The 15,724-nt window shown below is 43.3% G+C and overlaps 1 protein-coding gene across 4 annotated transcripts in view; it reads right to left on the bottom strand.

The window, feature by feature from the left end:
• Window positions 1-15,724, bottom strand: part of znf609b (zinc finger protein 609b) — an 83,830-nt gene that overhangs the window by 16,481 nt on the left and 51,625 nt on the right. For all 4 annotated transcript variants that reach the window (XM_082526533.1, XM_082526531.1, XM_082526530.1 and 1 more), the window contains exon 3: window positions 8,427-8,652. In XM_082526533.1, coding sequence (XP_082382659.1) covers window positions 8,427-8,652 — 226 coding nt within the window. The remainder of the gene's footprint in view (window positions 1-8,426; window positions 8,653-15,724) is intronic.

Below are 15,724 nucleotides of genomic sequence, written 5' to 3'. Positions count from 1 at the left end.
GTCATTCCTTTAGTTAGGCGACTTTTTACTGCCTGAATAGGTCACTGTTAAGTGGCTAACTAAAAAAACAAACATTCCTCTAACAATGATTAGTTACAATGACTAGACTGAAAATGAATAAAAAAGTAGCCAGTGCCCAAAGAAAAACTTTGAAAGATCTATTGCTCAAAATCACACCAAAACAATTATATCTGGCTACTTGGAAGTAAAATATAAAGAAATGAAGGGTGGCTTAAGACTTTTGCACATTAGTGTATTGTACTCCAATAGTTCAGAGTCAGTGACAGTGACCTTTTGTATAATCCATGTTTGCTGTTGTCTCTTTTCCCCCACAGAGGTACCTTCCTTTTGGCTGCTTTCCCATGCTGAAGCCAAGCAACCCTGTAATCCTGTCAGCGGTCCTTGGCTTCTGGGTCAGCTCAGATATCTGCTTCTAACCTACTCTGAATGCTAATAACGTAGTTCCTTGAATGTTATCTGGGACACCTCAAGGACATTTAAACAAGTTGTGCTGAAACATTTATCAAAATAAGAGGAAAAAAAGACTTTACGTGTGTATGTTGTGCATCAATTAGACACAGTATTACCTGCTTACTAAGTAATTAAAATTCACTCCTCATCATGGGGAGTACTGGTATACGTTTTCAGTGCTGACACTTCAGTAGTTGTATCAGAGCTTGGTAAGTAAAGTTGCAAGCTCCACAGTATCAGTGTGTCAGAGATAAACAAAGCTTGGTTTGCCCCATACTAAAAGCAACAAGGATTAAAAATTCTATTACACAACTGTCATCTTGCAAATGTTTCAAAATTTCTTCCGTCCTGGTAATTATTTACTGTAGATGATACTTTATGAGCAACACTCTAAATTCTTCCTGCACTACCGAGTAGATGACATTTACACTTCATTAAGCAACCGTTATTGTATATTGATGGCATGAGTAGCTGATTGCACAACTATTCCATCTTTGAGAAAATTTATATTTATGCAGGTTATTAAAAAAATCTGATGCTTCATGCTTTCATTTTAATGCTTAACATTTATTACACTTTACATTGCGTAATTTTAACTCAGCTACTCAAAGTTTTGACAGGGGTTTCGAAATCCACTGAATTTGTTAGCCATATCAAAAATATGCCCAAGGGTATGTAACAAGATCAGGTTTCAAAGCTGGAACTGAAAAGCTGTTTGAATTTATCTGCACACTTTCATCCTTGGAATCATTTTGAAGCCGTTAGGACAAAGATGTCAATGTCATGTCTGTCTAAACACGGAAAGCCCTCGACATAACAACCCAAACAAATTTCCCTGTGGCAGAAAGCAAATTACACAAGGAGAACTTTCCATGCGTGATCATTTGTTTACACACACACAGAGTTACAGATGAGTGTTTGTGTGGGCCAACAATTCCCCCCCCCCCCCTTCTTTCCTTCACTGGATTTGTCTCGAGGGAAGAAACAAGACTGGCGTTCAAAGATCAAAAAAATACAACTTGCACTTTGAAACTGCAGTTCACTTGGGATTTGTTTTCAAAGGGAGGCTTGCTGTGTGGTGGAAGAAAAGGGTCTGAAATTATGTGGAGCAAACATGGTTTCCTGCAATTCCCCCTCTTACTCCCCTCCCTCCCCCTGTCAACCTTAATAGAGTCACTCAGGATGGCAGAGTGAAATCCACATTAATGAGAGGAATTGACCTGTAATTTCACCACTCATTTCCTTTCAATGCTATTGAACAACAAACAGAACCCCGACTGAAGCGCCAAACTTTCCCGTTTGCTTTGCTTAGCTTGTGTGCTGCAATGGTGTCCACCATGCCCTACCCCTGCCTTCAAACTCCCTTCCTCACCACTTAACACATTTCATTAGGCCTCAGTGGGGCCAAAATATCAGGTCCTCTGCTGCTGGTGAAATCTGCGAGGGCCACGGGTTCACTGGCTGACCCCTGCTTTGCCCCATCTCAACAGGAATCCAATGGGGTTAACGGCATTTTCACTGACTGACCTTGTCAAAATGCCTTTGTTATCTTTGAAAATGTAATGACTGGGTGCGATGTTATACGACTCCCCTCCCAAAACACCAAATTAAAGGGTTCTGTTTGTCTAAGTGTGTGAAAGGAATTTCAGTTTAAAAGCCAGGCAATCCCTAAAAAAAAAAAAAATAATACTTATGTGAACAATTACCAGCACTTGCAATTATCACCTTTTCAAACAGTTGGATACAAATATGTAGAACTTCAAAAAAAACAAAGAAAAAAAAAGAACATTCACCATTTTCTGTGCAGTAAAAGCACCATTTATCAAGGTTGCATGAAGACAAGAAAGTGAGAACAATGAGAGAAAATGCCAGTGTTCATTACGGAGAGAAGATAAAAGATAGCTGTGTGCTGCCGCGAGCAATAACTGTAACCTTGACAAATTAAGTGTTTGAGCATTCAAGTGTCGGGAGTGCATTTCCAACAGCCCGTTTTCATGGTGCGGCTCATAAAACGAAGTCGAGCTTGTCCATTTGTGTCAGTGTCAGAGCAAAATCTCCTAAGGCTGACCTTTGCATTAAATGCTGGGCAAACAGCAATTTGGGAACAACTGTAGGATTTGTCTGAAACACTGAAACATACAAACTGACACATTCTTTTGGGGGGGGGGGGGCTACAGTATAATTGATCCATCCAGAATCCATCAATATTTAGGGGTGACTTGTCCAGTTTGGGACATACTGGGCTGTAGAGATGCCTGCCTTCTCTTGAATATAATGGAACTCGATGATGCTTGCCTTGTGGTGCTCAACACATCAAAAAAACAGAAGAGAAGAACAACTCAGCAGCCATGTCTCTCTGAAAAATCACCATTTCCCCAACCCTGTTGTGTGCCAACTCCATGCAGGAAACATTTTCTCTTTACTGAACTGCATCTGCCAACCAAAAGAAACTGGAAGCTATAGCTAATATTACAACTCTCCCGAAGGGGACAGCATTAAAGTTTGCATCTCGTCACAAGGTCACCGCCAGAAGCCTCTCCTTATGAAAAGATTCATGCTTTCTTCAACCGAGTGATCCAGTTTTTTAACTGTCCAGTATTTCTAAAGGCAACTAACAACTATTGCAATGCTTCATTGTGTAAGCACATCCTCAGCTGAATATTAATCTATAATCTTCACCAACAACCAGTGAACCAGCCTCTTTTCACTTTCCTGGCCTGTTTCACCCACAGTCCAGTGTGACATAATAAAAACAAAACCTAATGTGCTGTAACCAGACGTGACCATGAATACAATATGTAAATATAATCTGACCTCGGTACAGATCTGGGAGACCTTAGTCTCATTTCCATCCAGCTATCCCAGTCTGACCTGCAATGACTACAACCATGCAACTGTAAACAGGAAGTTTAAACACTAAATAAAGGAGTTGGGACACTTCCTCATTCCTGAAATGCGAGAGGTCAGTGGCAGTCACAGTTGAACTGACCCTCTTACATCTGCTATTTTGTCCATAACAAGCAAACACCATAAACACATTCATGTCAATTCTGTGCATCTCTACTATCCTCTGTGCAGTAAGTTCCTGGCAAAGAAGAAACTGAACACTGTAAACTTTGCAGTCGTAAGCCCTGTTACAAGAAAAAGGGAGAGAAAAAAAAGTTGCTGACATTAAGCTGAGAAGAAAAAGTTACAGATGACTAGCGGTTCAGACGAGGCTACGTTTGATGATTTTATTTTAGATTTCAGAGAATTCAAGTGAGTCCTCTGAAAAGTTCAGCCTCCGGTTCGCGAGAGGTAAAAGTGAGAAGTCGCTCTCGACAGACAAGAATAACAGCCTGTGAGAAGGTCAATTCTCTCACAGCACTGAGAGGCAAGGGAGGGTTGCATTAGTATGCTTTCCACACAGCTAGACATTATCAGACACATGCAGCAGGTTCTTCCTCCCTAAGAAGGGGGGAAAAAACCAAGCAGCTATGCATGTTTACTCTTGCAGAGGGAGTAGATGAGCAGATCACAAACAAGCAAAGCTTGTAACAGCCAGAGGAAGGGAGAAAATTGACATCTTTACCAACTGCAGTTATTACTGGAAATAATGTGTATGAAGACAATCCCAGCTTCCTTAAATGCCACCATTAAAAAACAGTCACCCTTAAAACAACCCCTCTGGTGTTTTGCCTTAAAGGAGATGGTGTTGAGATTAAGATACGGGCCTGCCAAAGGCGTGTTACTCAAGTTCTCCTTGATGTGTATATAGCAAACATGATATCTTATGACAGCCACTGGCGAAGCCTTCAATTCCTCCAGGCACACGATTTACGACTCAAGACGGTTTTAAGTGCTTAAAAAAATGCAGTTGTCAGCCAGTAAGAATAGGAGCCGTTACCAGCATCTCTCTCTTTAGAGATTTGGGTTCACACGTGGGCGCCATCTTGTTAACACCACCGGGGGACTAAATTAGCGACTAACAAGACGAGCCTGCTCCGTCAGACAATGACGAGCCATCGATGGCTAAAGTTCCCTGAGTGTTGTTTCAACAGCATATTTAGGAAAACTGGCAAATTCTTTAAATATGGGAGTGTTATTTTCTTTCCCTTTTTTCCCCTGGAAATTGGCCACTTCCACTACTGCACAGTGAACACTGATGAGGGTAAAGATTGGCTGGGTGGATTGGAAACTGAAGTGACTAAGGAACTGGCAAATGAAAATGTACTGCATGGGGGCTGCAGAAAGAAAAATAAGTATCGTTTCTACACTTTTCTCTGAAAGGAGCCTTTAGTGCTAATAGAAGTTGGTCTTCTCTGATTGATTTTTCACTCCGTGTCCTTCTTGCTCATTGGCCTGGCAGACAGCTACAGGCCTCCTGACAACGTTCGCTCTCATTTCAAGGACAGCCTCTAAGGTGGGTTCACGGAGAGCGGCCACCACTCGCCTTTGTAAAAACATTTCAATGAGGCCACTGACAGGTGTCTTCAAAGGAGCAAGGAAGCATAACTGGCAAGTTAACTATAGAGCCAAGTACTCCTTTCATACAATATTCCCCTTTTCAACTCTCTGACAGGGTCGGAGAAATAAAGGAGAGGGGAAAAAAGGCATCTCTCAAATGTTTATACAGAAATCTCCGTTTCACACTGACCTCCATTCCATGCAGATGCCAAACGGCTTTTAACTTCTGTGCTAAAGCCAATGCTCGCAATGCTGCAATCATGTGCGCTGCATAAATAATCCAAGAGACAAACATTTATCACAAGCAGCCTGTATTATTTCTCTATTAGGCAGCTCAAGAAGCTGTGGGACCAGCTTGGGGAATAGCCTGCTGTGTACTGGAGGGTTGGTGTGTTTGAATGCCACACTGGCACTGGCATGGAGCTGCGGTGTTTGGCCAAAGGGCCCCCCCTTCTGTGTTCCCTCTGCCCTGGGGCAGGAGCCAAGGCGTTCTGGGCTGCGTTTCAAGAGCAACTTCTCCAGCATTTTAGAGATGGCATTTGGAGGTATCAGCATGCTAAGCCTGGGAGGGGTTGGCCCATTGCTCTGCCGACACGACCCTGGGAGCTGCTACTGCCTCGTCTGCGCCGAGGGGATTTGTGTCAGTGCTGGGCCTTAAAATACCACGGCTCTGCGTTTCTGCCTTCCTCCTGTCTACACTTCACTCACCCCCAGACTGACAGCATGACACAGACTCACTTTATCACATATTATCCATTTATTTTCATCCTGTGTGTCCTAAATGCAGTAAAGGGTGCTTTTTTAAAGCCACAGTGGGTTACTTTGGTCACTTTGAAATCCAAGTTACATTAAGGCTTCCGTTTAGATCCAGTCATAATCCAGATCCGGCTACATCTGAGCTCACATTACGCGGGATGAAAAATTTACCCGGCCCTCATCAGCCAAGATTCTTGTCACCGCTGACCTAAAGGTGCAGCTCCTGTAATCACATTTTGTTGCTTGCTTCCTCCTCATCTGTTTCTTTCACTGGCACATGTTGACTTGGGTGAGGCACAGACAATTACTGGGAGCCTGTTGTTCATTTACTCCCACAAGGCAGAAAGGCGGAGGTGATGAAGCAGCTGTTGGATGGCATGCCAAATGAAATGCACGCGCATGCATGCACACACACACACACGCAGCGCATGCCTAAACAGCTCTCTGTCATGCAGAGAAGTGTGTGTGTGTGTTGGGTGGGGGGAGACTGCTCAACTTCACTGCTAATCAGAATGCCTCTGCTACGTCTTTGGGGCCTCAGTTTTGTTGCCTCTTCCCTGGTACTCTGCCTGGATTCGCCTGATTCCCTCATTTGGTTCTCATTTGTTCGGCTGCCACACGGTGCAAGAAGTCCACGTTCTCTTAGGGGAAACGCAGCTGAACAGCAGTTTGATGTAAGCGGCATCTGGGTCTCTTTCATTTTAAAACTAGCCAGTGGGCTGTCGAGGGGGTGAGGGTGGCTCGTACCATTAAAATGATGTAGAAGCAACACGCGTCTTTGTGTCGTTTAATGTAGTGTGCACAGTACGATGGGGGATATTGAGAAATGTCTCATTGCAAGACCCAGCCCAGATTCACCCCTATTATCTCTGCTACACTGAAGGTTTACTGCATATCTGTCAATTTAACACCAAGCAAAGGTTCAGAAACGGCGCGCATTTCAGCCACAGCTCGCAGCTCTCTCTTAAAAACACACCAGCTGGGGCCGAGTCAGTCAGCAGTGAACAAGCTGCTGTCTTCAAAGAATGTAATACATTTCTAAAATACCAAAAAGAGTGCGCAAGAGACAACTACAGGGCCACTCTATTTTTATCAAACTCGTTGCTTTATCCTTTATATGATATTCACCTGATCTTCTACCTTTAAGTTTTTTTGTTTTCTTTTTTTAATTAAAAAAAATGGCTTCAAAGCAAAGGAAGTGGGTTGATGCCTCGAAAACCTGCTGGTGTCTACAGCTCTGATAGCCACAACAACCTGTGCGCTACACCTGCTGTCTGCCCAAACCGCCCTCCAACCGGCTACTCTCCACCACGCCGCTTTTAAAACCACTCAAAGCTCCCACCAACATCCTCCCCACTGAGCCAGATAGAGTAGAGTCAGAAGAAAACACAGATCCATCAGGCCAAACCACTACCTCTTTCAGCCAAAATAGCAGCTTTGAGAGAGCGGAGTGCAGGCAAAGGACAGGCTCGGTTGGGGAAAGGGAAGGGGGCAGGGCGTGCGCGCTCGAGAGAGGGAGGCTCAACCGCTCCGTGGGAGGCAGAGAATGAGGGAGCGCAAACATAGTACTGGTGCTGGCTCGGAGCCATGTTTGTGTCACTAACAGAAGTAGCCTTGTCCACCCCTCCCCCTCGCAGCCGCACCACCACCCCCACCCTGCCATAACCCCCTTGCCTTGCACTCGCTCTCTCTCAGTTTGCTTGGAAACAAGAGTCAAGGGGCGACTGGCTGGATGCTTGGTAACAGAAAAGAGCTGCAGTACAGAGCAAAAATCAAAAAAAAAAAAAAAAGAGGAAAGAGAGGGGAGAAAAGCCACTCAATAGCAGGGACTGTGCTTTGGGAATGTTGATGAGGTAGGGACCTTTTTTTCCCTGTTTGGTTCCTCCAAGCGAACCAACAAACAGCTCTGTGGATGTGTGGGCGATTTGTACTCAGCATGCCCGCAGAGAGACTGAGAGCAAGCTGCTTTGAAGATTAGGTGTTTGCATTATTTCACATCCACAAAAGGAAAAAAAATAAAGTGGGGGGTGGGGGGGGCAGTTCTTCAGAACCAGCAGAACCTGATGGTGTGATAGTGATACATCTTAAAATTAAATGAGCTGTATGAGGTTTTCGATCAAAGGGAGGAAAACTCAGAGTGTATAAGATTTCCCTCGGACTGCACTGCAGAAAAGGAGCCCACTATTTTCCCAACTGGCAGGCTTGCGGAAAACAAAAAAAAAACAAAGGAAAAAAGAAAAAGTGCTTTGTGTTTGAGGCATGTTGCTGCAGAACAGATATCTCTGTGCAACAAACTTCTGTCTGCGTACTAAGAAAAAAAGAAAAATATCCCCCCCCCTCCCGAACAAAAACAAAGAAATCAAGGCCACCTAAGAACTGCCTGCCAACTACTATTCTTCTTGGCAATATTACGCAGCATGTGCGCTGGTAAAGCACGCATTAGTACCACCAACAACAACCATTTCCTGAGGCTGTCTGAGCATATCCAATTACATTTTAGGAGGCAAATATGTACAGTAATGACAGCAAGATGATTTTTTTTAAATGACAGAAGATTCACTAAAGCTTTGAAAAACCAATAGCTCTTTGATGTTAATATGCAAACACATAGCTGCTCTGGCTTTGTAAATAAAAGGAAGAAAGAAAACCTATCCCATATGTTTTTACCTATTTTCTTTAACTCCACAATCCACAGCTTATTTGTTTTAAAGGGAAGAGATTTACAAAGCAGCACGTTAAACTGCTCCACTTACCGTCTTCAGTTTCCTGCCACACTATGCCTTCAAGATTGACACTGGTTCCAGGCTCACAGGGCCCCAAGCACTCCGGTTCGGTAGACAGGGCCACGTCTGATGTGTTCACCGCCACCGAGCGTGTGCGCACCATTATCTGCTCGCATGGTGAGGCAATCTCACTGTTGCCTACTGTGGCCAGGAGGTGGAGGGGGGGTGGAGCTGGCGTGGAGACAGGAGATTCCATCTGTGAAGGAAGAAGTGGAGGTTCAGAGAAATAGAAACACACTTCAGAACCACTCTCTAAACAGATACGGGCCAGATGTTGAGTCTCAGACCAGCGGATGCCACAATGAGAGGAAGTGAACAAAGCGCTGAATGCATCGAGGACATTCTGGTATTTCAGTGGACTTTAAAAGCTAGCTTGGTTACAGAAAGCGTGATGCAGCAGTTAGCAATGCACTGCTGTGTTTTTCCTCGCTTCAGTGGTGATTAGCAGGCAGGGAAGGCAGAAGTGGAAATCTGAAAAGGACCGTATTTGTTATACGAGGTCGGCCAAACAATCCCTCCCCGAGCTTTCCTCCCTCGCACACTGCGAAGCGACGCTCGTGACACCAAATCATCTCGCAGACTGATCACTCATTAATTTCCTCAATTAAAGAGCTAGTTGTGGCAAAGGAGTGGGCTGCTCGGGGTCAGTAATTGATTCCACCTGTTCTGACACTCTGTGACAGTAATGAAGAGACAGTGGGCCGACACGGAGAAGGAAAATGAAAAGGACAGCAAGGGAGGGAGCCGATGAGAACATCTGAGGGGAAGAGAGAACTGCAGGCTGAAAAATGTGTAGGTGGGAAAGAGGCACAGAGGAAGAGTGATGGTGATTTAAGGGCCGGAGTGACACCAAGCTTAGCGCTCTTTATTCAAGGTAGTCGACATTAAAGCGCTCCAAATCATTAGCACTGAACTGCAGGAGGAATGCCACGCCGCAGCCAGCACTGCACATTTATTAATTGAGCATAAACCACTCAGTGCTTGGGAATATGCTGCCAATGCTGGATCCTATTAGACTTAGAAGACAAAACAACAATTGACACGTTGGATTATAAGCCTGTACACCCTTTAAATAATTGTTCTAATCTACTTACTGCTCCGAGCTGAAAACGATGTAGAGAACTACAACAAGTCGGTGCTGCAGATGGTGAAGTTACCGCTTACATCTTAGGGATGTCCGTCCACCATTTTATCTGAGAATGAAACAGCTGAAGTGTTGGGAAACTAAACTCTACTAAAGGGACGAGCACAAAACCAACATTTATCGTTTCCAGATGATGAATCCTACTTTAGTGTAATTTTTCAAACAAGTACCCGCAACAGTAATGACATGAGCCACATCGATGCTTTTTATCCAGTTACATTTGCTGCTGATATTACCATGGTACCACGCAAATGTTGCATTTGTTCAAATCGAATATTACCGTGCTAAACAGTGTTCACCACGGTAAACAATATAATGCCTTCTCAACACTGATCATGCTCTGAATGCTGTTCAAAGCACCACTTTACTTAGGTAGAGCTTTTCACAGCCAGCAATGCTTCATGAAATGAGGGGGTTACATCCAAAACCACCATGATGCTCAATTACTGCAAATGCCACTATGTTTTTCTGCTTTTTTGCATTTTGGGCTATCACAGTTGAACTGCTTTTATAACTCGCCTCACAAAAAACACTGAAAAATCTGTGCCAAACATGAATTAAAACCATTAGCATTTTCATTTCCCCATGTCTCTGTGCCTTTAAGGGGGACTTTTAAAATATAAACTAGGGCTGGACAATTAATAGAAAATGAACCAACATTCAGAGCCTCAAATTGATGGAATCTTGCTGGCGTTGTTTTTAAACTCTATTAATATTTGCCCCATTATATACTATCCCCTTTAAAACATACTACAAAGAGTTGTCACGTGACTCTTTCCCATTCAGTCCGCGACACGGAAACATCATTGAATGAAAGTCAAACATTGAGCCAGTTGGAACAACTCCAGCCGTTTGTGCCAAATAAAAAAAAGCTGTGTCTGTTGTTCGGATACATTTTTGGCATCAATAAAGACAACATTAAACAGAAAGCAGAAAGCTGTGCTAAAAATTGCTTTAGTGACCGAAGGTAATACCACCACCAGGAGTGCATCATATTAGCTAAAAAGTATCCTAGCATTTGCAGTTGAGTATACAGTACAAACATAGTGAACTATGAGGACTATGATGCGTGTGTAACAATAACTGTTTATTAATTGAAATCGGGGTAAAACATTCTATTAATCGTGATTTTGATTTGAGGACTATCGCCCAGCCCTAATGCACACTATGAATTATTCTGTGTGAAGTGCATCAATCACAAAATAAAGACTCGCGCTCTGTTGTGAATCGAGTGCTTTAAAAACCAAACATTAGTCTTCAATGAAATCTAACATTAGCTCAAGACATGTCATCATACAAGCTTTATATTTCATGGTTTAGTGAAATCAGCGTGGATAGTCCATTTCTCCCAGTGCTCAGAGGAAGAGCAAATTAATGAGTGCAGAGAGCGACAGACTCTCAGGGCTAACGACATAGTAATCACTGTGTGTCAGTTTCTGATGCATGATGTGGCCAAGCTGCAGGCCAACTGAGACAATGAGACAGGACAGGTAATCACCCAAGCTGTCACCGCACGCTGTTCTCAGGCCTTATGGAGATGCACAGGGCTGCAGACAAGACCGCACAATAAACCCTCCCTCAGAGTGACAGCAAACGGTGAAAGGTGATAAACAGGTTCATGCACGGCCTACGGACTCAACTCTCAAACTGCTCCTAAACTGTGTCCACAATTTAGGAGCTGACATCTTGGATACATTTCTGGCCAAAGCTAGTCGACCACATTATGGTCTGGCAATAACCGGCTTATCGCAATGAAACTACTATGAGGTCCACACAATTAAAACCTGCAGTAAAAATGACTGATAAAACAGTTCGTGGGACATGTGCTTTAATCAGCCACTTCATTATTAATTATTTACTCATACAGACTGACCCACCTTTGCTATATTGCATACAAGTCCTGCAAACCATTATTCTGGAATACAAATGTCCAATTAATCCTTTTCAATTTAACAAGTAATAATGATTGTAGCCTTCTTCTCTTCATATTTTTCTACATATTTGAAAACAACATTATTTTAGCTAAAACGACGTGCATTTGTGCATGTGTTGAGTTATAGGAGGCTAATGAAAGGCTCTAGTAATGAATTATGGAAAACGCAGGTTGAGTGTCACAGCAGAGTGGGGTTCAAGGATTCCCCTGGTTTCTAGGAGTATCAGAAGCCTTTTAATCATTGTACCTCTCTAATTATTTGTATGAAGAACACTGACTGCTGGTGATTCCCAGAACAATTATAATTTCCATTAATGAACTTGAATTCCACATAGGGCTGGGCCATATTATACCGTTCACGGTAATACCGGTATAATGTTAGGCAACGATAGGAAAATGAAATATAGAATAGAATAGAATAGAATAGCCTTTATTGTCATTGTACAGAGTACAACGAAATTGGAGTGCCACTCCCTTGGTGCAAGTTTCAATAATAAATATAAATGTAAAATATAAAAAGTACAAAAAAAACCAATCGTAAGTACTCAAACAATAGTATGTACAATATACAGGATAGCAGCATTAATATAATGACAGTATGAATAGCAGCATAATATAATGACAGTGACGGTATGGAATAGGTTCAATTGTTTTGTGCTTATTTACTACGGTGATAGCTCTGGGAAAGAAGCTATCCCTGAATCTGTTTGTCCTGGTTTTATGTGACCTGTACCGTCGGCCTGACGGTAATAGTTCAAACAGTTGGTTGCTGGGGTGAGAGTGGTCCTTGATGATATTGCCAGCTCTGCTGAGGTACCGAGAGTTTGCAGTGACCTCCAGGCTGGGCAGAGAGCAGCCAGTGATCTTCTGGGCTGTGTTGATGACCCTCTGCAGTACTTTCCTGTCTGCAGCTGAGCACCCTGCATACCATGTTGTTATGCCGTACGTTAGGATGCTCTCTATGGTGGCTCTGTAAAATGTCACCAGCAGCCTCTCCTCCAGGTTGTTCCTCCTGAGCACTCTCAGAAAGTGGAGACGCTGCTGGGCCTTTTTAACCACCGCTGTAGTATTTGCAGTCCAGGAGAGGTCATCAGATATCTGCACGCCCAGAAACCTCATGGAGTGTACCCTCTCCACACAGCTCCCGTGAATGTAAAGTGGGGCCAGGTCTGCTCTGCCCTTCCTGAAGTCCAAGATAAGTTCTTTAGTTTTCGTGGTGTTCAGTTGGAGGTTGTTAACTGAACACCACTCAGTCAGTCTGTTGACCTCATCTCTGTAGTCCGACTCCTCCCCCCTTGAGATGAGTCCAACCACTGTGGTGTCATCCGCGAACTTTATGATGGTGTTTGAGAGATGGGTAGGGGAGCAGTCGGATGTGTAGAGCGTAAACAGGAGGGGACTCAAAACACATCCTTGTGGAGACCCGGTGCTGAGTGTGATGGTGCTGGACCGGTGGGGGCCGAGTCTGACAGACTGTGGTCTATTTGTCAGGAAGTCCTTGATCCAGAGGCAGATGGGGGTGGAGAGTCCCAGGTGAGACAGTTTCTGGACCAGGATCTCCGGGATGATATGATTGAATGCTGAGCTGAAGTCCAGAAAGAGCATTCGCACATAGCTTCCTCGGTGCTCCAGGTGACTCAGCGCAGTGTGGAGCACTATGGTGATGGCGTCCTCGGTGGAACGATTTGTCCTGTAGGCAAATTGGTGGGGGTCCAGAGTGGGAGGCAGACCGGCCCTGATGTGTTGACAGACCAGTCTCTCAAAGCACTTCATCACTACAGGCGTAAGTGCAACAGGCCTGTAGTCATTTGAGCTGGCCACAGCTGTCTTCTTGGCGATGGGGATGATGGTGGAGGTTTTGAGGCAGGGCGGGACGGTGTTTGATGACAAGGAAAGGTTGAAGATTTTAGTGAAGACTCCGGTCAGTTCGTCAGCACATGCTCTGAGAACCTTTCCATGTATTCCATCAGGACCTGCCGCCTTCCTGGGATTCACTGACCTTAGAACACACCTCACTTGGTGCTCCCTAAGTGTTAGTTGAGCTAAGAGCCGCTGCACGCGTGCGCGCCGCCATCTTTATGTAGAGATATCGCGATAGAATGGGAGTAAAACGCGCATGCGCAGTGCCTTTGTTTTCATACGCACATGGCCGATTGTTGAGTGAAACAGATGAACCAGAATTGGTTTGTAAAAATGGTGCAACTTCCGTGATGTGGAACTGGTTTGGTGTTTGTCCGTCAGATACACAACAAAGCACATTTTTTTGCAGAACATGCAAGCGGCCGTTGTTATTGTCGTATTTGTCGGACTAAGATGCTCTTAAATCTGGGAGTAATCTGGGTCCTAAACTCCGTATTCTTCAGGTCAAACAACACTGCAGCATCACTTAGAGTTAAAAACTGACTAAATTCTTTCATCTTTAATAAAATGATCAGCATTGCTGCTTTACCAGGTGTAACTATAAAGTTTAACTTCCAGGCATCCATGAAAACAAAAGTTATTACATTTAACGGAGTTAGAAGTTAGCAGGAAGCTAGCGGAAGTTAGCTCGCTAGTTTTGCTAGTTACCTAAGCATGATATTGCATGTTCTGACTGAGAGATTTCTGAAAAAAATCAAACGTACAGCTCTGCTATCACTTCCAACATAAATGAAGACAGGAAACTAAACAGCAGTGACGTTTGTAGGGTTACTGAAGTTGGGCTAGCTGGTATATAATGATGTGCTACGTGATCGCTAGCGACACAGCTATGTTAGCATAACATAAACAGTGAAGCTGGAGGACGAACACTAACACTTTTCTACTTATAAAAGTTAACGTGAAGGTTCTTCATGGTTAGAGACAAATGCAATCGCATGGCAGGATGCTGTAAACGGACCAAACTTCAGCCAGGAGAACAACTCAGATAATCCATCCACAATACGAGGTTAGTCATTAATATACTGCAACAACATGGGAATAGAGCAGCTGCCAGAGAATTCAACATTAATGAATCAATGGTACAGAAGTGGAGGAAGCAAGAAGAATGAGTTTAATAAAGTTTGATTTATCTGACTGCTTTGTTTCGCTTAATGTGCCTTATAATCCCGTGCACCTTATGGTCCGAAAAATGCGTACTGCACACTGCAGTTTAATGTTGCAAAGCACCTCTTTTTAACTTCAGTGGATATTATACATGGTTATGCTCAGGATATGTCAGCCCATTTCTACTGGAAATGCCTTTTGGTTAAACTTTCAGCAAGGAATTTGCATTTGCACTGTTACATTTTTATAAAGCTTTAATGTACATAAAAACCAGCTTCTTGTTTAAGTGAAAATAAATGGAAGGTTGTCTTTTTGCGCTAGTAATGTTGTGGAGTTGTATTTTGTCTCGCATCAATTATATCGTCGGTTATATCGTTATCGCAAATTTTCAAATATATATCGTGATAAATATTTTTGGCCATATCGCCCTGCTCTAATTCCACAGTCTCGTGCTATATTTTCAGATTAAGTAAAACCTTGCTGAGATGAGTTTTGGCTTAATTTTTTTCTGTTACCAAGCAGGGGAGGGAAAGTATTTCATTTCAACTGTCAGAAACATACAGCAGGTGATGAGCCACTCTGTATAATGCAACTATATAATAAAAATAAAAAAAACATTTACTAGGTAACTGTATTTTTTTTTAAACAAAAAAAGCAGAATCACAGTGGAAACTGGAGCAGTTTTGAAAGTGCATGAATATAATTCTCCACTTCCAGGTTCTGTCTATGGATGAGTGAACAAAAGTACTTTCTCTCTGAGGCTGGAGAATGCAAAACCACACACTGAAATGCCCTGTGTCCAGCCTTTTAAAAAACCCCACATGCAACCGAACTACATAACTTGCCAGATTACAAGGCTCTACCCGACTCTCAGCCAATGCTAAATTCTATGATTTCTTCCCTCCTTGCTAGACTTCACAGAAGGATTTGGAAATCTCTCCTAAAAAAACCACAACGCTCAAGTGTCACGCAAACCTTTTCTTAACTCAAACCTTGTGCCAGCTCTACAAGAAAGCCAAAACTGGCAATAATAATGTTTAACTCGCTGGCAAAAATCCCCAAAATCCAGGACTGCTCTTGTGCATATTTCAAGAGTGCTGACTTAAGGGGAACTCTGCCTGGATTTCCAGTGTTCACACAATAAATCAGCTGTGGCAGATGGATGCT

Source organism: Aulonocara stuartgranti, assembly GCF_965226115.1.
Source record: "Aulonocara stuartgranti genome assembly, chromosome: 1".
NCBI lineage: Eukaryota > Metazoa > Chordata > Actinopteri > Cichliformes > Cichlidae > Aulonocara > Aulonocara stuartgranti.
Note: the sequence above shows the minus strand (reverse complement) of the source record. Positions and strands in the feature narration are given on the sequence as shown.